This window comes from Diabrotica virgifera, chromosome 2, assembly GCF_917563875.1.
Source record: "Diabrotica virgifera virgifera chromosome 2, PGI_DIABVI_V3a".
NCBI lineage: Eukaryota > Metazoa > Arthropoda > Insecta > Coleoptera > Chrysomelidae > Diabrotica > Diabrotica virgifera.
In genome coordinates, this window is record NC_065444.1 from 251,331,339 (window position 1) to 251,359,174 (window position 27,836).

Here is a 27,836-nt window from a genome sequence, read left to right on the forward strand (position 1 = left end):
CATTGTGTGGACCATATAGAACAATTTGGTGTTGGAGGATAACTTTCACTTTGGATGTCTAGGTTATGCCATATTTTGGATCAACTATACTATACTATATATATGTAGTATATGTAGTAGTGCAGCAAACAATAATTATCTATTAATTTCAACACTTATTCTTATATAGTATACGTATCTAGAAGTGCAGCAAACAATATTATTAATTATTAATACTTATTCCTGAACTTTCTTCAGAAGAGTGAAAATTGAATACGATGATTTAGAAACCTAAAAATGTTATGAACTATTTAGTAAATATTCAGGTGAACATATCAATATAATATTAGTTAAAATGATTTAAAAATATAGTTTTATTCATGAAATAATCTTACCGAATTACGCTCGAGCTCTTAAATTATCGATTTGTTTTGCCCTCGTGATACTTTGACATAATTTCACTCCCCTTCGGGTCATAAAATTCAAACTGTCAAAATGCCACTCGGGATACAAATCGATAATTTTAGAGCTCTCGTGTAATAGCTACTGAAAATTTTTGATAATTTCCCGTCGTCTAGTATTACGTCAAATGCCTTTCGTTCCTACGAAAAAATGAACATTCAGTGACATTAATGACAATTATTGGTTTACAACTTGTCAGAGAGAACACCAGGATAAGGTTTAGGAACAAATATTCAGCCGAAGATATCAATAAAATATTAGTTAAAATTATTTCAAAATACAGTTTTATTCATGAAATAATCTTATTGAATTACATACACTCGAACTCTTAAAAATTATCTATTTCTTTTGCCCTCGTGACACTTTGACATAATTTCACTCCCCTTAGGATCGTGAAATTAAGTTAAATTATCGTGTAATTACTACTGATAATATCACATTACATAGCCAATTCAATAATTTCGCAGATGCCACAAAAGTCGGATAAGAAATGTACTTATAAAAAAAACTTTCAGATTTTTAATATAACAAAAAAATTTTTTATTTAGCTAATGCCTCGACAACTAATGGCCATTGGCATGGTACAGTGGATTTTTCCAATTAGGTACCTAGTGTAATAATGTCGTGTATGTGTTGAGTAAGTGTCTTGTTACTTTGCAAAGTCGACGTCATTGTCTGCAGAGAGACGCTAATTGTATCCGAACGTCTGCGGTCCCTCCGGTGAGTACCGATCCCACAAGGACAGAAACAATTTTCATTTATTAATTTATAATAAACGAAAAATTTCCTACCCAGGTGAGATTCGAACTCACGACCATTCAGACCTTTCGATCCAAAGGTAGGCCCTCTTACCACTGAGCCACAGAGAGGGGAACAAAAATTTAAATTCTGTAACCTGTAAACTATATACCTCTACTCAGTGCTGTTTTTGTGACGGTACGCACCGGTACGCCGTACCGGTACCTCTTGGGACAAAAAATAAAAAAAAACAACAAAATTATAGACAAATTCCTGAATTATTTCCTTGCTCCCAAATAGCTTTAAAACACCCTTATTGAGGCTAAGTTTAAAAAGTTCTCTCGGGGGCGGCCCCCCTTATGAACACTCCCCAGACTCCCCGGAATGTTGCGTACCGAAACCTATATTGTTACAAAAACAACACTACCTCTACTACAATCACAATAAAGATGCACTAGAAATGAACAAACCAAGACACGTTGAATGCTACGTAGAGCACTCCCGAATCATAATTTACAATGTATAAACTTTGTAAATCATGATTTGGGATTTACAATGTATACAGGGTGAGGCAGATAAAGGGCCTATTAAAAATATCTCCAGAACTAAAGGTAACAGACTCATGAAAATTGGCACGAAGGGGTTTTGAAGAGTGATCTATTTAATGAAAATATTCTTATCTATTTGCTACTTCCGGTTATACCGGAAGTTGCCTATAACTTCGTTTTTTAAATGGGACACCCTATATATTTTTACATTTATGGATTCTACTCGAAGTCTTATTTCTTAAAATATGAGGTTTTGTATTGTTATACAGGGTAGTTTAAAAGATAATTACGTTCTTTTATTAATTTCGTAGCAACTTTCACACCCTGTAGAATTAAAGTAGTTTGACATCCAAAACTTTATTTATGTTCAAATGATTTTTAATATAGTCTACTATTGTCAGAAATTATTAGTATAGCTAATTGTTGAATTTTAGTATACAGGGTTGGTCGAAACTCGGAATGAGTATTTTCTGAGTTTTCTTAAATGGAACACCCTGTATTTTAGTATTGTATTTAAATGATATTTTATGGTACTTTTTATTTCTTAAACATTCCCTATACCTAACTGCTTTAATTTGTGCTTAATTGTTAATCGCACCAAGAATCTTAACTACGTAAGTATTTTGATAGCTCAACCATTATTGGAAATTTTAACGATCAGTCTAGATAAATATGTATTTATTTCCGAAAAATTATTTGTGGCTGAATATTTTCAAGGCCAACCTAATAAAATTTCACGTATTTTTTGTTGCAATTAATGTTTGGCATGAATCACCAATAACTCACAAATTAAAGCAGTTAGGTATAGGGAATGCTTATAAAATGAAAAAGTACCATAAAATATAATTTCATTACAATACTAAAATACAGGGTGTTCCATTTAAGAAAACTCAGAAAATATTCATTCCGTGTTTTGACCAACCCTGTATACTAAAATTCAATATATAGCTATACTAATAATGTTTAACAATAGTAGACTATATTAAAAATCATATGAACGTAAATAGAGTTTTTGATGTCAAAGTACTATAATTCTACAGGGTGTGAAATCTGCTACGAAATTAATAAAAACACGTAATTATCTTTTAAACTACCCTGTATAATAATATAAAACCTCACATATTAAGAAAGGGGACATCGAGGAAAATCCAAAAATGTAAAAATATACAGGGTGTCCCATTTAAAAAAACGAAGTTATGAGCAACTTCCGATATAACCGGAAGTAGAAAATAGATGAAAATATTTTCATTAAATAGATCGCTCTTCAAAACCCCTTCATTCCAATTTTCATGATTCTGTTGCCTTTAGTTCTCGATATATTTCTAATAGGCCCTTTATCTGCCTCACCCTATATACATTGTAAATTATGATTCGGGAGTGCTACTCGTAATATTCAACGTGTCTTGGTTTGTTTATTTCTAGTGCATTTTTATTGTGATTTAAGTATAGTGAAATTAAAAATTTTGATCGATCAACTATCCTTATGGGAGCTGGTGACTGCATGTACATCTTTAGCTGTGGAACAGTTTCAATGGCTGTTATGTAAGTACATACCAATTACTAATAACTTTATATTATGTCTTTTGATCGCATACTATTTTGTCAGAACTCCATCATCCCTTAACTAGTTGAGGAATGATGGTAGTATATATATTAAAATTATATACCAAGCAATTTTCATCAGATTGGTCGCTCCCAATGACAATAAGTCTCATCTTTACATACTATGGAAGGTTGAGTTCAATACTACACAGTTGCTTGGCTTCATGGTGTGTGATTAAAACCAATACAAAGTTGTTTTTATGTTTTATATATATGTGTACATGTCTCTCGTTTTGTGTTTTTTAGCTTGTAGTTTGTATTGAGAAGACTTTTTTGTACTGGGCCTGATGATGAGTCATATATTGTAAGACTCGAAACCGGTTGCCCCACGATTATGTAACAACTAATAAAAATACAAACTAAAGATTGCGAGTATTGACTCAATTACCATATCCAATTGTATAATGGACTCGCATTGGCAACCCTTTCATCATTTAAAAATTTTATCTTTGAGCATAAAAATATTACCGAATTTACTGATCAAATCAAACCTACCGACATAAACACTGCATTTGAGACGACCAACATGCCTCCAACCCTTATTCGCATAGGATTTTTTGTTTCTGTCATAAATTGTAAAAGAATCTTTTTAAATCTTATATCACATTCTACCCAGGGTGTGTTATAAGCACATCTGAAGATATTACTACTCTGCAAAAAAGAAACTGTAACAGTGAGATTGGTTAAAATTTTAAAGGAAAGTCAAACAATAAGAGTTACACGTAATTTTCCCCTTGTTACCACATTCTTAATTTGAAAATAGTTATTTATGAAGCAGTTCTAACTTCTTTCAAACCACAAAACTTTTGTCGTAATTTATTGCTTATTATGTCATCACCATGACAACGCGAAAGTTAAGGATATTTGATTATAATATGAAAGTGTGAAAAGGCAATAACTGAAGCTGTAACAAAAAATGGAATGAGTAAAAAAGCTGCAGCTCGTGAGTTCAAAAGTTCCTCGTTGGACACTTTTTAGGAAATTGTCTAAACCTACTCATCCATGTGGAAAAATGGGACCAGCAACGGAACTTTCTAAACTGAAGAAAAACTTATTGAAAACTCGGTGATAGCTATGGCTCGTAAAGGATTTCCAGTTCAAAAGCAAAACCTTTTGTTATCAGTAAAAAAAATCTTGTAAGAAACTGGAAAGGAAACTAAATATGTTTTAAACAAAACACCTGGCCGTTCCTGGTTTAAAGGATTTTTGAAACGGCATCTAAAAAACAAACAAAGATATGCCGAATCAGTTAGTAAAGCTCGAGCAGCAGTTAGCAAGGACAGAATTGAGACTTGGTTTGACAACATTAACTCTTATTTACAAGAAGAAAATTACGAGGATATACTTAAAGATCCCAGTTGCATATTTAATGGTGATGAAGCAGGCTTCTCGTTATGTCCTAAAAGCGAAAAAGTATTAGGTCCTGTAAATAACAAAGAAGACTTTTACATTTAGGGTTACATCAGAGAAAGAGCAAATTACGGTAATGGTAACTTTTTCTGCTGATGGAAAATATGTTCCTCCAATGCTGATTTTCCCTTATAAGAGAGTACCTCACGCTATTGCAGAATCAATTCCAGATACCTGGGCTTTAGGTAGGTCCGACTCAGGATAGATGACATCTGCCGTGTTTTATGAGTATATCTCAAACCATTTCCTCCCATATTTAAAACTTAACAATATCCAAAGACCAGTGATCTTATTTGTGAATGGACATCGGTCACATTTCACCAAATAAGTAAGTCAACTCTGTGATGAGAATGGCATTATTTTAATCTCATTATTTCCAAACACCACTCACATAATGCAACCAGCCGATGTGTAAGTTTTTAGACCACTGAAAGCTGGCTGGTCAATAGAAGTGAGAACCCGGAAGATTTTTTCCCAAAGAAATCACACGTTTTACGTTTGGCATAATATTGAAATCGGTTTTTTATAAATATGCTTCTTCACAGACCATAAAAAATGGTTTTAGAAAAAGCGGATTGTATCCTTTTAATAAAAACAACGTAGATTACTCTAAATCAGGGGCGGTTTCTCCATTGGTTCACTTGTGCAGTGAACACACATATTCACAAATGTGAATACATATTTTCAAAAATCTCATAAATATCATTAAAATATTTTTTCTTAAATCTCATAAATATCATAATATCATTAAAATATAACTGTATTTATTAATCACATAATTTGTTTGCACAACACCGCTACGCTAAATGCACGTGGTAAGTGCAGAATTCAAATTGAACCCAGCCACTATACAGTAACCCTATAGAAGAACGAGAGCTCTTAAATCCGTGAACCAGGGATTCTCCTATCTTAAAACATTTAGTTCAGAAAGCCACTGCGCATCCGCTAGGAAAAATATTCTAATTCGGATTTTTTATACAATCTTACTCAAAAAGGACCCCTTTTAACAAATTTGCATGTTGCCAGGACCAAAAGTTGGTCAAAAATTTTTGAAACTTTTTTTTTGTTTTTTTCCTAAAATTATTTTTTTTGCATGGAACAAATTTTTTTAGGTTTTTGGATCATTCCAAACAGAAAAGGTCTTTAGTGACTTTTGTCTAAAGCTGATAGTTTTTGACATATAAGCGATTAAAAATTGAAAAATTGCGAAATCGGCCATTTTTAACCCTCAAAAATATGTGAAAAACTGAAAATTTGAATGTTGCCAAGGTAGGTGGATATTCTTTAAACATCGTTTGATGAAATCTCTAAGAGTTTTTGCAATACAATATCAAAAACCCCTTTGTTTTTTAATTGCCAATCAAGCGTGCGCGACACTATTTTCCATCGTTGCATGTGTATACAGTATGAAGTATGGTGCAAATGAAAGGAATAAATTCGTTATTTCGTAAACCGGTGACTTTAAGGAAAAATCCCAAAACAGGTCGGTTTTTATTTTTAAGTTATGATATTGTGGCATATATAGTATTCTAGTGACGTCATTCATCTGGGCGTGATGACGTAATCGATGATTTTTTTAAATGAGAATACGGGTCGTGTGCTGGCTTATTTCAATTCTCTCTTCAGTAGTATAAACATGTACATAATTATTTATACCAAAAAATGTTTATTAAATTAAATCATTTGGCAAATTGACTAAAAAATTAAATTATTGGACACCCTGTATAAATAATTATGTAAATGTTTATATTACTGAATAGAGAATTGAAGAACCTTTCAAATGAGCTAGCACACGACCCCTATTCTCATTTAAAAAAATCATCGATTACATCATTACGCCCAGATGGATGACTTCACTAGTATACCACATATGTCACAATATCACAACTTAAAAATAAAAATCGACCTGTTTCGGGATTTTTCCTTAAAGTCGCCGGTTTACGAAATAACGAATTTATTCCTTTCATTTGCACCATACTGCATACACATGCAACGGTGGAAAATAGTGTCGCGCACGCTTGATTAGCAATTAAAAAACAAAGGAGTTTTGAATATTGTGTTGCAAAAAACTCTTCGGGATTTCATCAATAAATGTTTAAAGAATATCTACCTACCTTGGCGACTTCAAATTTTCAGTTTTTCACATAGTTTTTGAGGGTTAAAAATGGCCGATTTCGCAATTTTTCAGTTTTTAATCGCTTATATGTCAAAAACTATCACCTTAGAGAAAAGTCACTAAAGACCTTTTCTGTTTGGAATGATCCAAAAAACCTAAAAAAATTTTGTTCCATGCAAAAAAAATTATTTTAGGAAAAAAACAAAAAACAAACGTTTAAAACATTTTTGACCAACTTTTGGTCCTGGCAACATGCAAATTTGTTAAAAGGGGTCCTTTTTGAGTAAGATTGTGCAAAAAATCCGAATTAGAATATTTTTCCTAGCGGGTGCGCAGTGGCTTTCTGGACTAATTGACATTTTGTGCACTGCACACAGAGACCGGAGCGAAGCGTTTCGATTCACAGTTTGGCATTTTCTGTTGTGGGATTTTATTAAATACAATATTGGTAGGTAGTTTTTTTAGGATGGAGCCTTATTTAGTGAAGTTTATAAAAGAAAATGCAAATAGTTTTGAAAATCGACTTCTTATAAAAAGAATGGACTAACTTGGCCGGAGATAGACTTGGTACAAGAATGTGCAATAAGAAATAAAAAGTTTAAACATTGTTTTAAAGTTGAACAATATAGAAAAACTTAGTGATTATGTGGGTGTGATAAACTACATTCTTTATTTTGTTTTCCATGTTTAGTCTTTTCAAAGAATAAAACTATAATTTCAATCTCGGTCTTTGGATGCCGTTAAAATAAACGGATTTTTAAACAGTTTTGACAAAGCCATTTCATTATTCGTAACTTCTGCCTCCACCTTCATCACCGAAGAAGCGCCATCATTTAGTAGGTATCATATTCTGCACAAAACAAAAAAGTGTGTGACATCCTGACTAATCGCGTCAAAGATAGGTTTCATTTTACAGAACATCTTTTGGCGAGGCCCCAAAAATTTTTCACCTGCGGCGCGTATTTACCGTTCGTATAATTACATTCTTTAATTGAACACCCAAGTGTAAGATATTGGGCGATAATTCCATTATGGTACAAAATATCCAAAAGAGGTATTTAGAAAAAATATAGGTAATAATATTCTCCAGGCTTAAAATAATATTTCAGGCATAAAAAATTCTACAGAGAATAACAACGAAATAAACGAAACATACAATTTTTTAAATAGTACACCCTGCATATTCTCTCATATTTAGATTCCTCTTTAGATTTAGTTTAAATACCTTTTCAATAACGTTATTTCCAAATCCACAATACACAAATTGATCTGTCAGCATGCTAATTGTGTAGAAAACTAACATGATACTTTGCATGCTGCCAATACTAGCCTAGAAAATAAAGAAAACTTTAAATATATCCAGAACAAAATAGTTTAGAATCTTATCTCTTAAACCAAAAAAAAACATGCAGGACGAAGAAAGTAGTTACAATTATAGTTAGCTGCTATCAGTATTTGAAATGAGATTAAACACAAACTTGGAATATTCTCTAGATTGCTTGGTAGTTCATTGTTCTTCTTCCTTTATATACTCACGGACAAAAATATTGCATATTTTATCTTCAATCGTTATTAAGTATTTGTTTATTTTTTATCTTTGAAATGTTAAGTAGGTATGTTTTTTGGCCGCATATGAAATGACTCCCGAAATAGGATTTCTTACCTGTCGCTAAAATGGTCACATACGAATTACCTCCCAAGGTTTAAATAAATTACATGGTTCTAATCTTTATGTGAAGGTGAGACGTTGCCGCATCTTCGTCCCTTTGTAATTTTTTGTCAAAATTGGTATTTTGTTATTTAATTTATTTTATTTTCAACCTTTCTGTATTAAACATTATTGACACTAGGCGGTATTTATAAATTTTAACTAACTTATACATATATAATATTTTTATAACCATTATAATATATATATATTGTTATATTTCTATTTGATATGAAAATTAAAATTTGATAATTATAGACAAAATTCAATTTAATATAAAATATTTTCAATTTTCTCAACCACGGGCATATAAATTTAGAACAACCTGTATACAACAAATTGTTATATTTAATTTTAAGAAGTGATTAAATAAGACTCAAGTGAAATCGATAATAGGCCATTATCGTTGTTCGCGGAAGGATCGGTCATTAGCCAATGCTAAATAAGACTAAGTGGAAATAGAGAATAGGTCATTAAAATTTGTATATAGTAGAAAGTAATTTTAGAATGGGAATTAACTATTTTCTTTGAAATCCATTAAGCATATTTAGAAAGTTTAAAAATTGGTTTTGAGGAATACTGCGAATGAGAGTGGTGGTGGAAGTTTGATTTGTGAATCTGGAAGGGATATTTAGAAAGTAGGGGAATGAATGACAAATAGAGATCAGAATGTTTTGAGCTGTCGAGAAGTGAAGTCGAGTAGTAGACGGTAGTGTACGGAGAGTGAGAAAGCCGGTGTAGTTCCGTGAGTGTGGAGTATCTATCGTGGAACGAGAGGTAGGCCAGGTTGAGAGTAAAAGAACCTCCTTGAGCCAAGAGTTCCCGGTAGCTGATTGCAGTTTCGAAAAAGGTAGAACACAGCATCACGACAGAAGCAGGAAACGAGAGCTATACGAGCTAGTTTCAGAGGAGAACATTACTGGAAACCAGGACGAGGTTTTGATTGCAGCCAAGGATAGCAGGAAACGGGTCTTGTGTGAAGACATTCTCAGTTCACCAGAAAAAGGTCAGTCTCATTTGTTTGGACATGAATGTATGGGTTTTTCGTAGTAAATACCACATTTAAAATTGAAGAAACATAATCAATAATATCAGAAAAGCTTCATCAAACTTAAATAGAATTGTTGCTAATAAATCATAATAGTTAAATGTTAATAAAAACTTTCAATTGGAAATCAAAAGGAAATAAGATTCCCATGTGTAAATGTTATGTTTAAGAATAATAAGATATAGCAAATATTAAGCAGTGATTGCCATTTAAATAAAATAAACAATATTTTGATTACACTTGTAACCCATATGTGTTATTATTTTACTCTTTTCTTTCCTATCCCGATTAGGAACCATTAAGAAATACTTAGAAGCCACGTAAGTAAGTAATTAATTTTATAAAAAGCCCTGAGATTGAAAACATATTGATATGTGATCTGGTAAATTAATTAGATTATTATTAATGCATTGATTAAATTAAATGACATATGAAAATATTATCTCATATCAATAATTAAGATCACAACAACTGTCGTCCAACGTGGAGGGCATTGTAAAGTATTTCTAGTGGCAAATTTGAAGGATAGAAAGAGTAAAGCCGGTATTTGAAAATTTATATGCCTGTGGTAAAAAGTGAGATACTTACATTTGATAACATAAAATTTTAGATCTCTTTAGGTACAAATTTTACATAACTGATTTAATATTTTATTTTTACGATATTTACATTTGATATATTTATTGACAATTTATAATATTTGGGTGAGAAAAAGTCGTCTTGGTAACATACTAGTAAAATTTCATATTTGGCGGGGACAGTACTTCTTGAAAACAAATGTCTGTGACAAGAAGCCAAAGCAAAGACAACAAAAAACAAAAAGAACATTCAGACCAAGAAGATATTTTAGACACGACAATCATGGCATCAGAACAGCAAGAATTATCAGGAATAGATAAACTATTACAACTGATGCAACTCCAGTCACAAAAACTGGATGACAATCAAAGAGAAACATCAAAGAAAATGGATGAATCACAAAAAAAAATGGATGAATCACAACAAAAAATGGATCAAAAAATGGATGAAACACAACAAAAAATGGATGAAACAAAAAGAATAATGCAAGAAAATCAGAAGGAAACAAAACAAGCCATAGAAGAGAACAACAAGAAAATGGAGGAACGCATAGAAAAGTATGAAATGAAAATTAAAGATCACATGCAAGAACAAGAAATGAGATTGAAGGATCACATGAAAGAACAAGAAATGAAAACTCAAAATAAAATAAAGGAGTTAACGAATGGCCAGAAAAAGGAACTAGAAAATTTGGAAAATAAGTTGGAAAATGCTATTCAAGTAGACAGAGAAGAAGTGGAAAAAAGAATCACAGAAATAGAAAAACAAGTCACCGAAAACAGGACGCAACAGAATGTCGGAGAAAGAAGAGAAATGGTTATACATAGCACAGATGACGTGAAGATAAGGTTTGGCGGGGATGTAAGAAGATTACACCCAGTGCCGTTCATAAATAGCCTGAAAAAGAAAATACAGCACATCGGAAATTTCGAAACAGCAAAAGAAACTATCAGAAACCATCTCAAATATGAAGCAAGCCTATGGTTCCATAGTAAAGAAGAAGAATTCAGCAATTGGCAACAATTTGAACAAAAATTTTTGAATTATTTCTGGGGAAAAGTCCAACAATTGGAAATTAACAAGGAATTGCAAAATGGGAAATACAATGATAGGATGGGGGTATCAGAAAGGACATATGCTTTACAAATTTACAATAATGCAAAGCATTTACAATATAATTACTCATCGGAACAATTAGTCGAACTGATTGCAAGACATTTCGAGGAAACGCTGGAAGACCATATCACATTGCAAAATTACAAAGACATAGATAGTTTATGCCAATTCCTACAAATAAGAGAATCACGTCTAAGAGAAAGAAAATCAAGAAGGTCGCGAGAAGATTACAGGCCCCGAGAAACACAAGATTACAGAGATAGAAATCAAAATAGGAGGGACTATACAAGACGAGATTTTAATCCCAGAAGGGAAAACGAAAATAGAGACAACGGAAGAGGAAATTATGAACAAAGAAATAGGCAATGGAATGAGAATAGAAATCGAGAATACCAGAATAGAAACACCACACGCTCAAATCAAGAAAACAGAAATAATGGTAGACAAAATGAACAGGTGATTGAAACCGTACAGAGAAGATTACGGCGAAGCAACGAAAAATATATCCAAAGACAGGAACAAAATAGAAAAAGAAGACCAGTGACTTTCCAAAAGGGTGAAAAAGTACTCGTGAGGGCATTACGAGTATCAAATCTTCCTGGGGGCATTTGCGCAAAGTTGATGCCTGTTTTCGAAGGCCCGTATATCGTGAATAATGAAAATGGGATAAATAGTTATGACTTGAGGCACAGGAACTCGGAAAAGATCCGAGGAATTTATAATATTCACGATGTATACAAATATCACGAATAAAAGACAGAATTACATGAAGTAGATAGTAAGTTAGGATATAAGACGTAGATTAAAGTAAAGAAATATACAGGAAGTTGGTTTTGCCTCGAGAAAATTTATTTAAAAATGCAGATAAATTTTATCGAATACAAGGCGGGGATTTGTTATATTTCTATTTGATATGAAAATTAAAATTTGATAATTATAGACAAAATTCAATTTAATATAAAATATTTTCAATTTTCTCAACCACGGGCATATAAATTTAGAACAACCTGTATACAACAAATTGTTATATTTAATTTTAAGAAGTGATTAAATAAGACTCAAGTGAAATCGATAATAGGCCATTATCGTTGTTCGCGGAAGGATCGGTCATTAGCCAATGCTAAATAAGACTAAGTGGAAATAGAGAATAGGTCATTAAAATTTGTATATAGTAGAAAGTAATTTTAGAATGGGAATTAACTATTTTCTTTGAAATCCATTAAGCATATTTAGAAAGTTTAAAAATTGGTTTTGAGGAATACTGCGAATGAGAGTGGTGGTGGAAGTTTGATTTGTGAATCTGGAAGGGATATTTAGAAAGTAGGGGAATGAATGACAAATAGAGATCAGAATGTTTTGAGCTGTCGAGAAGTGAAGTCGAGTAGTAGACGGTAGTGTACGGAGAGTGAGAAAGCCGGTGTAGTTCCGTGAGTGTGGAGTATCTATCGTGGAACGAGAGGTAGGCCAGGTTGAGAGTAAAAGAACCTCCTTGAGCCAAGAGTTCCCGGTAGCTGATTGCAGTTTCGAAAAAGGTAGAACACAGCATCACGACAGAAGCAGGAAACGAGAGCTATACGAGCTAGTTTCAGAGGAGAACATTACTGGAAACCAGGACGAGGTTTTGATTGCAGCCAAGGATAGCAGGAAACGGGTCTTGTGTGAAGACATTCTCAGTTCACCAGAAAAAGGTCAGTCTCATTTGTTTGGACATGAATGTATGGGTTTTTCGTAGTAAATACCACATTTAAAATTGAAGAAACATAATCAATAATATCAGAAAAGCTTCATCAAACTTAAATAGAATTGTTGCTAATAAATCATAATAGTTAAATGTTAATAAAAACTTTCAATTGGAAATCAAAAGGAAATAAGATTCCCATGTGTAAATGTTATGTTTAAGAATAATAAGATATAGCAAATATTAAGCAGTGATTGCCATTTAAATAAAATAAACAATATTTTGATTACACTTGTAACCCATATGTGTTATTATTTTACTCTTTTCTTTCCTATCCCGATTAGGAACCATTAAGAAATACTTAGAAGCCACGTAAGTAAGTAATTAATTTTATAAAAAGCCCTGAGATTGAAAACATATTGATATGTGATCTGGTAAATTAATTAGATTATTATTAATGCATTGATTAAATTAAATGACATATGAAAATATTATCTCATATCAATAATCAAGATCACAACAATATATATATATATATTTCATTATAACCATTATTTTTTATAATTAATAATTTAACAAAAAATACAAAAACATATTAAGTATTTTATAGATTTATTAAAAATAACATAACAAAAAGACTTATTTGGAAAATAATACAAAATGTGTATAGAAATATAAAATTACAAAATATTTTTCCTAAATTTATATGATACTACTTTGACAAATTCTAATCTATTTATTTTACATTCTCTTAATTCTAAAATTGTTTCATTTAGAAAATTTATTTTTGCTCTACTTTCCGCAACAATTTTTTTTTGATGTCGAAACAGAATTCATTTTAATGTAGCTATGAATTATAATTATTTATTTTATTTGAAATTGTACATCAATAAAATTATTAATGTTAGTATGAGGGCAGTAGAAAGAAGAATTATACTTGGAATGAAAACTTTCGCATGGGTTTGTGGTTCTTTGTAAGGATGAAAAGTGCTCAGCCCAAAGATGTGGAGGAAATGTCGAATTTTCAGATATGTAATTATCAACCAGATAATCACAAAACTGGGTGACTCTTTCATCGACTGGTTTAATTTCTGCCAAATCTATATCAAAAAAATCGCCACCATCTTTAGGATGTAAGAATGAAAGACCAAAAACATACATAAGAAAATGCGTAATTTCGGTTGAGTCAAAACCTTCTTTCTGGTATTCTGGAGCTAATCCCAGTGCTTGAACCTTTCTATACCATACCTGGCCCAAATGAAAACGACATCCATGAAGATCTGCTTCAGGAAATCCCATACGAATACCATTATGAATGGAAATTTCAAAGTCTGAAGTTATTACTTTAGGGGATACAGGACAATTAATTTTAAAACATTCTTCTATGATATATTTAAAAGCGAGATAATATGAAGATGACTTTTTATCTTGAAGTAAACAAAAGACAAGAGGAATATAATGTCCATTTTTCAAGCCATGTATACTAAACAATTGAGTGAAAAAACGAGGACAGTATTCAAAAGTTCCGTCAACATATCAATTGGAAACGGTCGAAAGAAAACGAAGATTTGAAAAACATGTTAATATAACAATATGATTATCTTTGTCATTTTTAATTATAAAATTTTCATTTCTATTTGTAATAATAGAAGATGAATCGAGAGCTTTATGAAATTCAGATATATTTTTGGGAAGTTTAATTAAAGAATTTGTGGTTCTAGCATAATATAAATTTTGTCTCACCCTATTGATATCATTGATAGTAAATGTCTTTATATTTGTCTTCTTAAGTTCTTTACAGATGAGCTTCATTGGTTTTTCGCTGAGATCTTCCACGGCTGCTCTTTTTATTTAATGTCTTACGGCTTTTCTATTGTAAACTTCGGCAGACAACTTCTCGTGGTTATGATCTAATATTGATTCAATTATCGTATTTTCACATCCCTGTGTTTTCACAAAAATGCTTTGCATATTTTTTAGTACATGTTCACCGTTTTACTGTATCTTTGGCCAACATTTAAAAAGATTATGTAAAAGTACCTATTCATGGAATCGTTAAGAAGAGATTAGAATCGCAATTGGAATTACCCAGAGAATATAAACAAACAAAATGATTAAGGTAAAATTACATATTTATGGAATTATAAAATGAAATCAATATTTTTGTTGCACTATAAATTACAGTATAAATTAATAACTAATGAATTCTAACAAGTGTATTCGGTTATTATCACTACAAAATAAAATATTCAAGTTTAACAAAATAATCCCATAAGACACAATGTTAAAACGTCCTGACAAAATCTGACAGCGTGTCACGTGACTGTAAGTAGAGGGGAGATGCACGGAGCCAATAGTAAAACGATACAATGAGACTGGAGAATACAAACGGCGACCTGGTCAAGGACGAAAAAGATGTACAGCGCCAAGAGATGACCAATATTTAAGACTTAAATCTTTGCGAAATCATACACTTACAGCTCCCCATCTCAAAAATGAATTACTGATCACAAGACAATATTACAAGTTAATGTGACTAGAAGAGTTTACATGACAGTTTAATGTGACTGACAAGTTTACTATAAGTGTCAAAATTGTGACTAGAAGACTAAAGAGTCAGGTGCGGGAGCACGACAAATAGAATTATATTTTAGTGACGTCACGTTGCCTAGCACCGTCCATTCTCCCATTATAAAATTCTATTTTGTGACGTCAGCAAAATAGAATTCTACTTGGCGTGCTCCCGCACCTGGTTTGAATCGAAAATGGCCTGCCGGAGTTTCACTTCTTCTACGACGGCATAAAACTCAAAGGTTGCACTTTGCAAGAGCCCACGTTAACTGGAACGAACATCAATGGGGAAGAGTTTTTTTGAAGTTATACTTCTTTACCGGCGATAGAGGGTAAATTTTTATATGGGAAAACCTAGCGACCGGGCGCATGCGCATTATAACTTTGTTCTGATTGGATGTTCAAATGACATGTCAAAAATTATTCAATAACGCGGCTGTGGCACAGCTGTAGTTAGATTATTTATGGTTGTTGCGTTTTAAAATTTGTGTGAAAAGAAACAACAAACAAAAGTTAGTTGATAGTTATACTGCCTTTTTAAATAGTTTTGATATACCTATATTTTTGGACTTTTGGACTATTTTGGACAAGGAAAACTCATTCTAATTTGGTAAGTAGTTTTTATTATAATCATATTGTAATTATACATTTGGATTAGGTTGAAATACATACATTTATTTTCTCAAAAATGCGGATTTTAGAGAGAAATCCCAAATTAGGTTCGATTTTTATTTTTAAATTATGATTTTTTGGCGTAGATTTATTTATCTAGTAGGTATGTAATGCTTTGATTTACATACTTAATTTGATTACCAACAAAAGTTCTACCAATCTTCATCTAATATATTGTTTTCTTACTGTTTTGTTATATTTTTATATTTTCTTCCACAAAATTTAAACTACATAATTTAATTTTCAAAACAACTGTCAAACAGTAAAACGTTCAGTTACCGTATTTTTCCACATGATAAATAATGTAGGATTGGACGAGTGAGTCTACGCTTCGATTACGAGTCAAAGCGGCACGAAATTCAAGGGTTCAATTCCCGATGCAAGTTTTATTTTTTTATTTTTTTATGCATGTAAGTATATTTGTTATATAATTTTTTTTTTTCAGAAAATGCGTATTTAAAATTTTTGCCAACAATTATTATCGTTCAGAAATCATTTTTTCTTTGTGGCATTTTTCAATGTGTTTGTGTGCGTTTTATTCTTTTATTTTTAAAAATTTTTGGTATTGTCTTAAAAACCACATAATATGTAGTAGAAGTATAACTTCTTACGTGCGTACAAAGTACACACACATTCTTGTTTTCACAGATGAAACGAGGATACAATTTTGGAAGTCAGATGGACGTGATCAAGTATACATAGGGTGTGAGAAACGTTTCGCAGAATGTAATATTGTATAAAATGTAGCTTTGGTGGCAGTTCCATAATGCTATGGGGTGACATTAGTTGGGATAGTCGTACGGAGCTTATTGAAGTGAATATTCCAATGAATGCTGATTGGTACATACGGAACATCCTTGAAGAGCATGTTTCTCCTTAAGCCAGCTTAATTGGGTATGATAGCTTTGTACTAATGCATAAAAATGTCCGTACACATACCGCAGGAACAGTCATACAATATCTTAAGGATGTTGGAGTTGAGGCTCTAGACTGGCCACCAATGAGCCTTGATGCAAATCCCATAGAACATATATGGGACATCCTAAAAAGACGTATACGAGCAAGAAATCCAGCTCCAAACTCAATTGCAGAATTAAGAATTGCTGCACAGGAAGAATTGAATCGACTTCCGCAAGAAACCATCCAAGATATTCTGCGGAGCATGCCTAGAAGGATGCAGGCAATCGTTAGAGCTAGAGGAGGAAATACTAGGTACTAAATTGTTACAATGTTGCCGTAAAAAATTGTTATATTGTCGTTATTGTTCCTCTTTCTAATTAAATGTTATAGGCAAAATCAGACTATTCCATTAATTTCTCTACAAATTAGTTGTGACTTTGCAATATGCAAGTTACTTGACAATAAATATACGTAGGATAGTCCAGCTCAACTTATTTAACAACAAAAAGTACAAAATTTTTATAAGGAAAAAGATATACTTCAAAAACAAAATATGCAATATTTTTGTCTGTGAGTGTATAAACAATTTTGCTTGTCCATTGGTGCCTTGTTGCCTCTATGGAAGATTGTCAATCCATATCTTGCGCGGTTGGCCTATACTTCTTCTTCCACTTAGTAATTTTTAGATTGGTATTTTAACTCTTGTATCCGCCACTGTTTACCTACCACTGCTCTTATGTCATCTACCCATCTCTTTTGAGGTCTTTGTATGCTTCTTGTCGTCCTCCTTGGTCACCATTCTAGGATTCTCCGTGTCCACGTTACTTTGTTCCATACTTTTTTTCTATTTAGTGTCCACTCTCATGTCTACAGCTATCAGCATTTTCTCTGTTTAGACTCTGTCGGGTCTTGTTTCTGATGCGTTGATAATTAGGGGTTGTGCTGCTAGGAAATCATCTTTGCATGACGCAATTTTACTTATATTTTAAGTGCATAGATTCTATGCGTCGTATTAAGGCTGATTTATGTGGGGTATTCCCATCTCGGCTCACTATAATCCTTTAGTCCTTTATGATAGCCCAGGTACATTTTAAAAACCCCCAGGTCGGCTCGAAGATTAACAGGTAGGTATTTCAGGTAGATTAACAGGTAGGGAAAATTTCTAATTAACATAGAAAAACATCCTACCCTCAATACCAATTCCTTCAATATTGTACAGAAATTTTGGGTTCTTTGCGAATTTAAGAAATAGTTTCTCTTGGTTGGAAATGTTGGCCGGGGAATCGATTTCGCTACTGATACATAGGATAAAGCTTGGTTAGATGTTTGAGACATATTGACTGTTAGCACCATAATTTTATTAATACAAAAGTTAATGAATACAACAATAATATGTTATCGCAACTTGAATATGTTAAAATATTATCACATTATGATAACTTTTAATATTAGTTTTTGTTTTTATTCGGTTATGTATAATTATATATCTATTTATTGAGGGCCGGCGTAGCTTAGGCGGTAGTATAATAATAATAATAATAATAATAGTGACTTTATTGCTTTTTTCAAAAAAAAATACAAACTAGACAAACAGTAATAATTATAATAAAGCAAAAGGCGACGTTCGCTCTTAGATGATGTTCCTAGAAACACCAGCTAAGAAGCGCTCTTCCACGTAACAGCTCGGTTCGCGTGCTGGTAGGCTGAGGTTCAAATCCTAGCGCCGGCAAGAACAACTAGAAATATTTAAAATGTCTATAAGCCTTAGGTCGACTCAGCCTGAACAAAATGAGTACCTTGGGTAAAACCAGGGGTAATATTAAACGGTTGAAGCGTAGCACTGGCCCTGTTCCTTCCTTGTATACCGTAGGCCCTAGATATAGCAGACTACCCTGCTATAATCCCAAAGCCGCGTCAGCTGTAGACGGGAGACTATTATTATTTATTATATATCTATTTACTAAAGTTATTCTATAAATGTATTTTTTTCCATTAAGATATAAAATTATTTGATAGTAACAAATAATATCCCATGAGCCGAGCCGGTATATTTTATATCGGGCAGTTTTAATCTTTGCGCCGACTTGGGACATTTTTAAAAGACGTACCTGTTGCTTGGGCCGAGATAGGCACTGCCCATTTATGTTACACCGGAACGTGGACAGCACGGCGTGCAGAACAATAGATATCGCACGTCCTCAGCACTTCCCGGTCTCGCCCCTTTCCGTCGTAAGATAAATCAGCCAATGCTTTTCATATCGGACGATTCTTCAACTTGCCCTGTCTTGTCCACGTCCACGTTGTAACATAAATCCGGCTTTGTAGTCGGTGTACGAGAGAGAAGGTATTCGAAATAATGAAATAACACGTTTTATATTTGTTTTTCATTATTTCGAATACTTTCTCTCTCATCATTATCATAATCATCCAGCCCTTTGTGTCCACTGCTGGACATAGGCCTCCCCCATTTTTGTCCATTGTGCTCTATTTTGAGTACTTTGCATCCATATTCTTGACATTTCCTTGAGATTGTTAGTCCAACGAGTAGGTGGTCTTCCTCCAATTCTTTTGTCTAATCTCGGCCTCCATTCAAGTAAAATCTTCGTCCAGCTCCCATCACTGATTCGGGCGACGTGTCCGGCCCAGTTCCATTTCAGGGTGGCAATTCGGGAAATTACATCGGTAACTCCTGATTTTTGTTTTAAGTCTTCTCTCTCATACACCGACTACAATACTGCGCATGGACGCCATCCCCCACCGGCAAGTTTAGAATCTGTAAACTGTACTTGAATCGCTTATTGTATAAAGGGAACAAGTCCACTTCCGTACGAAATTTAAGTGAGATATACATTTTGTTAAACCAACGTCGACGGATCGATGAGTCTATAAAGGAAATTTGTATCTCTCACCAATCGCGAAATATCGCTCGATAAAATTTTTGTTGAGCGTATAAAGGAAACTAGTCCGGGACGCGAATTTACAAAACCTATACTATTTCAGTCATGGGGGCGACTGAATTCGAGTAGGTTTTGTATGCAGAATATTAGTTACATATCCTATGCTATTTCGGTCCAGAAATTAACTGTATCGGTGTAGGATTTGTAAGCGAAATTTTTGATTATTATTGAGCATATGTTTATACTGTTTCAGTCATGTAAGTAGAACTAATCAAATATTTACTAATGGGATTTATTATTATATCATAAAATTTAGATATGTTTTGAAAATTAAAATGAATAATATATATTTGGATAATATTAAAAATTAAAAACAAATGAATAATTACTAATATACGAATATATATAGTATGTCCCTGTAAGTTGGAACCATATGGAAAACTTTCTTATTATTGATTTTACGAAAAAAAGAAACATATTCTTCATAAAAAGTTCTGCATGGTCTAAAACCGAAGATGCAATCATCTGATATTACTTTTGCATTATTACATCTGATATTACTACTAGTAAGTTTTATTAATAGTATATGAGAAATGTCAAAAAATATGAATTTCTGTTAAGAGTAAAGTATCTTTAGAGAAAAAATTTCAATTTTTTTTTCAATTAGAAGAGTGTAGTTGCATATTAGAAAATTATTTTTAAGTCCAAACAAATTTTCGGAATAACAGTTTTCAATCTTATGAAATATATAAAGGTACTTTACTCTTGAGACAAATTCATATTTTTTGACATCCCTCATATACTATTGAAAAAGCTTGATATCATATGATTGCATCTTCGGTTTTAGACCATGCAGAACTTTTTATGAAGAATATATTTTTTTCGTAAAATAAATAATAAAAAAACTTTTCCATATGGTTCCAGCTTACAGGGATATAATGTATATTATAATATTCGTACATTAGTTATTATTCATTTGTTTTTAATTTTTAATATTATCCAAATATATATTATTAATTTTAATTTTCAAAAGATATATAAATTTTATGATATAATACTAAATCCACTTAGTAAATATTTGATTAGTTTTACTTACATGACTGAAACAGTATAGACATTTGCTCAATAATAATCAAAAATTTTGCTTACAAATCCTACACCGATACAGTTAATTTCTGGACCAAAATAGCATAGGATATGTAACTAATATTCTGCATAAAAAACCTACTCGAATTCAGTCGCCCCCGTGACTGAAATAGTATAGGTTTTGTAAATTCGCGTCCATGACTTATAACCTTTATACTTATACAATAATTCTTGTGGGGCCATCATCGTTTGTGGCATTTTGTGTAGAGAGTCGTTTATTTTATCACTTCGGTTAGCTTACGTTAGTTAGTCTTACGATGTGTTAGGTCTTGTTGGTACTAATAAACCTTTTTTTATAAATAAATTAATAATTTAACTGTAGAGAAGTAGCACTATTTCGTCTTTTATTCATTGATTGTATAAAGGAATCAAATCTCAGCCTTAAAAAACGATTTTTTGAACCTAATCGTTTTCAAAGCCAAGTGTGCTGTATCAAATGTCACTCTACTAGTATCCTTCTACATTTCATCTGTAGAACAAAATTTGATAGGTCATCAAGTTTCTAAACTAAATAGTTTTTTCGTTTTTCTCAAAACTAAGTATTGTGGACTCATACCCTTTATACAATAAGCGCTTCAATTAGCAATAGTTGTTATCTGTTAGTTGAATAAATAAACATACATAAGCATAAACAGATATATTATTTTACTTACAGTTGAGAGTTGAAATAGTCCTGAACATATAATTACGCCGCCTCCACAAAACAAAATAAAAACGCCAATGCGTAGAATGCTTTCGATTTCATTGGCTATTCTAAAAGTTAAAATATCTTTAAAATTTTGTTCTCAAGTTTATAATATAAAAATAAAATAAAACAATCTGAAATCCTAATATTCTACATTACGTATAGGTGTCATCCACGAAAAACCGTTAAATAAATTAAAAGTCAGCTCAAAGAGTCAGGAACGGTGCTCTGGAGAGGGTAAGGTTAAACCCGAAATACATATAAGCACATAGTAGACGCCCCTATTCTGTAATCAAATCTGAATCATTTCTATTTTTCAAATTTTTAACCCGTGTCCAGGAAACAAAGCATTTGCGGATATACATGTACAGTGTGTCCCAAATTAGTATGTTTTGCAGTGTATACCGAAAACTAGAGGAGATAGAAAAAAAGTAGTTAAGATGTCATGACTTCTTTTTTCGTTAAAGTAACGATTGCCCAATCAAATCATGAATAGCTCCTCACATTATCGAGATACTGGGCGATTATTGAAAAATGTCGAAAACGACAGGGTTACAGATCTTCTTTATCAAGAAAAATTTTAAAAAACTTTATAGGAACTTTTGATAGATATATTATGGACGGATTCATTGGCGTACAAAAAACTTTTTTAGGGGGTCTCGCTAAGGAAATATAAACCATACTTATGTTTTTTTAAATGGGACACCCTGTATATTTTGACATTTTTCGTTTACCTTTTTAATTCTCTTTCATCTGATATGACATATTATATATCTATTTTCAGTTGTTGGAGCTACTGTGCAAATAAATTGTTTATAGTTGACGTCAGGTTAAAGGCACTTAAAAATAAAACACTCGGTAACGTATTTTAACATTTTAATATTAGGGTACCAATTCTTGACAGTTTTATTAAATTTATTTATTAAAATAAAATCAGTACCTACCTAACTTGAAAATAAAGTAAATACTTAACTGCTTATTATTGGTTCAAAGTGAATTTTTATTTTTAAATTGTTGATTCCATATTTTATAAATAAAATTATCACGAAATAGAATACACTGTATTTTATTACCTTTTTTGTTTCCATTTATATTTTTTTGACCCAATACATATATTATTATTGTCTTTTATACTTTCTGTCTAAAATGACATATTGTTACATCTTGTAAGAATGTTCATTTCATCGAGTAGGCTTTGGTAATGTGGGCATGGAAAATAAAACAAAACATGTGTCATCTGGGTTATCTGTCAGAATTAATATTGTCACTAAAGTATTGTCAACAAAAACATGAATTTTGAAAATTATGAAAAATACGATATGCATTTGGCATATATTGAATGTCAAAAGAATGTTATTGCTGCATCTGAATTATATTTTCAACGATATTCGAAAGAAGGCAACCAGACAAGAGAATTTTTAAAAAGCTTGATTCAAATTTATTACTGTATGGATGTTTCGTAAAACCACGGCGTCAGTATGAAAAAAATAATGAAGTGAGAGTTTTAAATACGTTGGGTTATATACAGGCTTACCATAAAACTTCTTTACGTCAAATTGAGAAGGAAATAGGTATTCCAAAGACAAGTGCTGGGAGAATTTTAAAGAAACATAAATTTAGGCCTTATCGTACATCTGTCCGACAAAAATTATATCCTAACGATTATTTGAGAAGGATACAGTTTGCAGAATGGTATATAGAAAAATGTAATGAAAATCCAAATTTTTATTCAAAGGTAATATTTAGCGATGAAGCTCGCAAATCCGGTTCAGGAATCTTTAACCGACACAATGAACTATATTGGAATGACTCAAATTCCCACTTAGTTCAAGGGATCAGGAGGCAAGGCAGATTCGGTTTTAACGTTAGTTGTTTTGTCAAGCATAATAAATTAGTTTATCACGTATTTGACGGTAAACTAACTGCTGCAGGATATGTAGATATCCTAGAAACGAATTTAAATGACATTTTTGATGAGGAATATTTGGCTGATCGGAATACATTTTGGTTCCAACAAGATGGAGCACCTGCCCATAACGCAGAATTCGTTGGAGATTATTTAAATGAAAAATTTCCTAATCAGTGGATTGGAACTTATGGTCCTGTTAGGTGGCCCCCCGTTCACCAGAACTAAATCCTCCTGATTTTTTTATTTGGGGATTTTTAAAAAACAATATTTATAAAACTGAATTTAACACCAAGGAAGAATTATTACAAAGCATTCATCAAGCATTTAGAAAAATAAAACCAGTGCATATACTCAATTGTGTAAGATCTGTAAGAAAAAGGTGTCAATTATTATTACAACAAAACGGGGAGTATTTTGAACATTTATTATAATTTTCATATTTTTGTAAAATTAATTATAGTTGTTACGTTGTTTATTATTGTTGTTTGTTGGTTTATGTTAATGTTATTATTTTTGTAAAATTAATTCTTGTAATTAAGTAGTTTTTTGTTGTTGGTAAATTTGTTATTCCTATTTTTTAAGTTGATTGATTTTATTTTTGCTAAATAAAAATGTCAAGGATTGGTACCCTAATATTAAAATGTTAAAATACGTTACCGAGTGTTTTATTTTTAAGTGCCTTTAACCTGACGTCAACTATAAACAATTTATTTGCTTATTAGCTCCAACAACTGAAAATAGATATACGATATGTCATATCAGATGAAAGAGAATTAAAAAGGTAAACGAAAAATGTCAAAATATACAGGGTGTCCCATTTAAAAAAACATAAGTATGGTTTATATTTCCTTAACGAGACCCCCTAAAAAAGTTTCTTGTACGCCACTGAATCCGTCCATAATATATCTATCAAAAGTTCCTATAAAGTTTTTTAAAATTTTTCTTAATAAAGAAGATCTGTAGCCCTGTCGTTTTCGACATTTTTCAATAATCGCCCAGTATCTCGATAATGTGAGGATCTATTGATGATTTGATTGGGCCATCGTTACTTTAACGAAAAAGAAGTCATGACATCTTAACTACTTTTTTTCTATCTCCTCTAGTTTTCGGTATACACTGAAAAACATACCAATTTGGGACACCCTGTACATGTGTAGCAGACTCTCATTATTTGCTATGATTAGGTTATAGATAACTACTTTATTTCCAAAAAAAATGTATAAACATTTTCAATTTCTTTGCAACACGAAAATGCAGCAGCTATATAATACTCTGGTTAAATCTTAGAGTGCAGGAAAAGTTTATACCGGTTTCGGAGGTTTTTTCCTCCTCATCAGTAGTCCCATATTCTCTTCTCTCCGATTTCCCCAGGTATCATACTTTGGGCCCTTCCGAATTGCAAAGAACGAAATGTCACGGATGTACTAGAGCCATCTACCGAAAATAAAGTAAGTTATGAATCGAAGTAGCACAGAAAAGACAATAAATATCGTTCCCACACCACCAGATTGACAACAGGTGAAATACTTTCTGTGGCTACAACCTCCCGAGATTTTCAAAACTTATAAATCATACAGGATGCCGAGGAAATTAAGATGAGAAAATTTTAAATAATTCACAACCCATCTGCTCAGCGTGATAAAAGTTCCAACAAGAAATATTCTTTAGTACTTAACAAAAGAGTAAATGAATTAAAATGTATAAACATTTTCAATTTCTTTGCAACACGAAAATGCAGCAGCTGCATAATACTCTGGTTAAATCTGAGAGTGCAGGAAAAGTCTATACCGGTTTCGGAGGTTTTTTCCTCCAAATTATGTTTTTTTATTCATTCACTTATATTGGATAATAAAAATGTTAGGTAAATACTTTTTCCACCTACCTCTACCGAAAGTATACTTTTCCGGACCTAATTGTAGGGAGCAAAGTTGTACTTTTCCTCCCTAGGGAGGAAAATATTTTTCCTCCCTAGGGAGGAAAAGTAAAAGTGACGTCATAGTATTTCATTCATGAAATATAACTTATTGACGCCCTGTATAATATCTATTTTCTATTACGAAGTATCTATACATTTTAACGTTTATTTATAAAACACCCTCTATTTTGCAGAATGGTAAAAAACAGTAAATTGTTATTTTGATTTAACAATGTTTACATTAATAATTTGACTTATATTTGACAGTTGACAGTTACATTGTACCTACTTGTTGTTTTAGTTCTAATAAATTTTGTTGGTTAGTTACATAAATAAATTAAGTAAAAATGAAAAAATTACTTGTTATTTGAGGAAGGTGGAAAAACCATATGTATAACATGGGAGTAAAGTGCCTTTTCCTCCCTTGAATGATTACTGCCCTCCGCTACGCGTCGGGCAGTAAACTTCATTCTCGGGAGGAAAAGTTACACTTTCCTCCCTTGTTATACAAATAGCTATTTTAACTAGCCATGTTTTTCATCAATACAGAATATTTTTAAATCAGTACGGCAAACTTTAATGGGTAATTCTGCACGAAAAAGTAATGACAGTTTACTTCATAAACGTTTACTTTATAATTGTTTTGTTTACCAATTAGGGGGGGGGGGTTGAAATTTTTCTTACAAACTGACGATTTATTTATTGTTCTCAAACCAGTTGAGATATGCAAATGAAATTTTGTGGGTTTTAAGAGGTAGTTTTAACTTTAGTTAGTTAGAACATAGGCAGGGATCACTTAGATCGTGGGTTCAAACCCCACCCGGTGTCAATTGTTTAGATATTTATTAATTTGGCTAGTTTTTACTATGGCTATGATATTCAAGTTTAAAATGTACCTCTCTGTTACGTTGTTCTAAGATATGCAATAGGCTAATGGGCAACTGCGAGACTTGCAAGACTCTTGCTGCAAGACCAAGACCAAGACCGGGAGCGCAATACCAAGACCAAGACCAAGACCAGGTGTACTGGCGCAAGACCAAGACCAAGACTGTCTAAGTCTCGTTTTGGTCTTGCATTTGAGCAACACTATTTGGGAGTATAGCAGGGTAGTCTGCTAAATCTAGGGCCTACGGTATACAAGGAAGGTAACAGGGCCAGTGCTACGCTTCAACCGCCTATTACTACCCCTGGTTTTACTCAAGGTACTCATTTTATTCAGGCTGAGTCGACCTGGGGTCTATAAACATTTTAAAAATGTCTAGTTGTTCTTGTCGGCGGTAGGATTTGAACTCTGGCAAACACTCCAAAATATAATTTTATTACATACGTACTACAAACTTTACTGATAATATGAAAAAGAAAATTTTACCTTTTAATGTCCCTGTGGTGTTGAATACAAACAATCAAGTTCTCTAGCATAACACTAGAGAAGCACGCGTCATTCTCCTTAACCACATCTTGTTTGTCCATCTGAGTCAAAGTGCCATTTTTAACGCGAAAGAGATTCAGATTATTTAAAGTTGTACACAAATAATCGCATTGCATACCAATCTGCATCATGAATGCTGCACAAAAAACATCTACGTTCACTATGTTCACTGTGTTCCACAATATAACAGCGTTTTGGAAAATGTAGACCATTTCAAAATAAGGTGAGCGTGTGTAGTCAAAGGGGAACCACCCTTGGGCTGGTGTTACCATGTCATCGTTCAAAAAGAAACAAAGATAGAATAGCAAGTAAGTCTGCAAGCCTAGATAGAGACAAAGATGAAAGAATATCTTATGGAATTTTTTCTGGTTAAAAGCGATTTCCAGATGTTGCTCACATTTCGGTTGAAACACGGTGTTGTTTAATTTCTTCATTAGAATTTTTATTTCGTCGAATTTTCTGTAAACCGCCAACATTTTGAACATGTTTACAATGAATGGACCTGCCAAGTAGAAAACTGACATGATTTTATCCACGTCGTCTATGTTTTGGTACATGTAGATAAATTGTGATAGAAGAAATAAGACGAAACACATGTTACAGATAAAACTGTAGATTTCATAGACAGTTTTGTACCGCATGTGTTTATCAGGTTTCCAGAAGCCAGTTAGTTTGAAGAAAAGAATGTGAAATGAGAAAAACTCGCGATAGTCTAATGGTGGTTTCAT

The 27,836-nt window shown here is 32.4% G+C and overlaps 1 protein-coding gene across 1 annotated transcript; it reads right to left on the reverse strand.

Annotated features, from left to right (window-relative positions):
• Positions 1-27,836, reverse strand: LOC126879846 (odorant receptor 4-like). Its single transcript, XM_050643144.1, has 5 exons — positions 27,049-27,836; positions 21,824-21,923; positions 8,081-8,185; positions 3,825-3,980; positions 1-270 (listed from the first exon to the last, which is right to left on the reverse strand). The coding sequence occupies exons 1-5, from the start codon at positions 27,834-27,836 to the stop codon at positions 217-219; spliced, it is 1,203 nt and encodes a 400-aa protein (XP_050499101.1). The 3' UTR covers positions 1-216.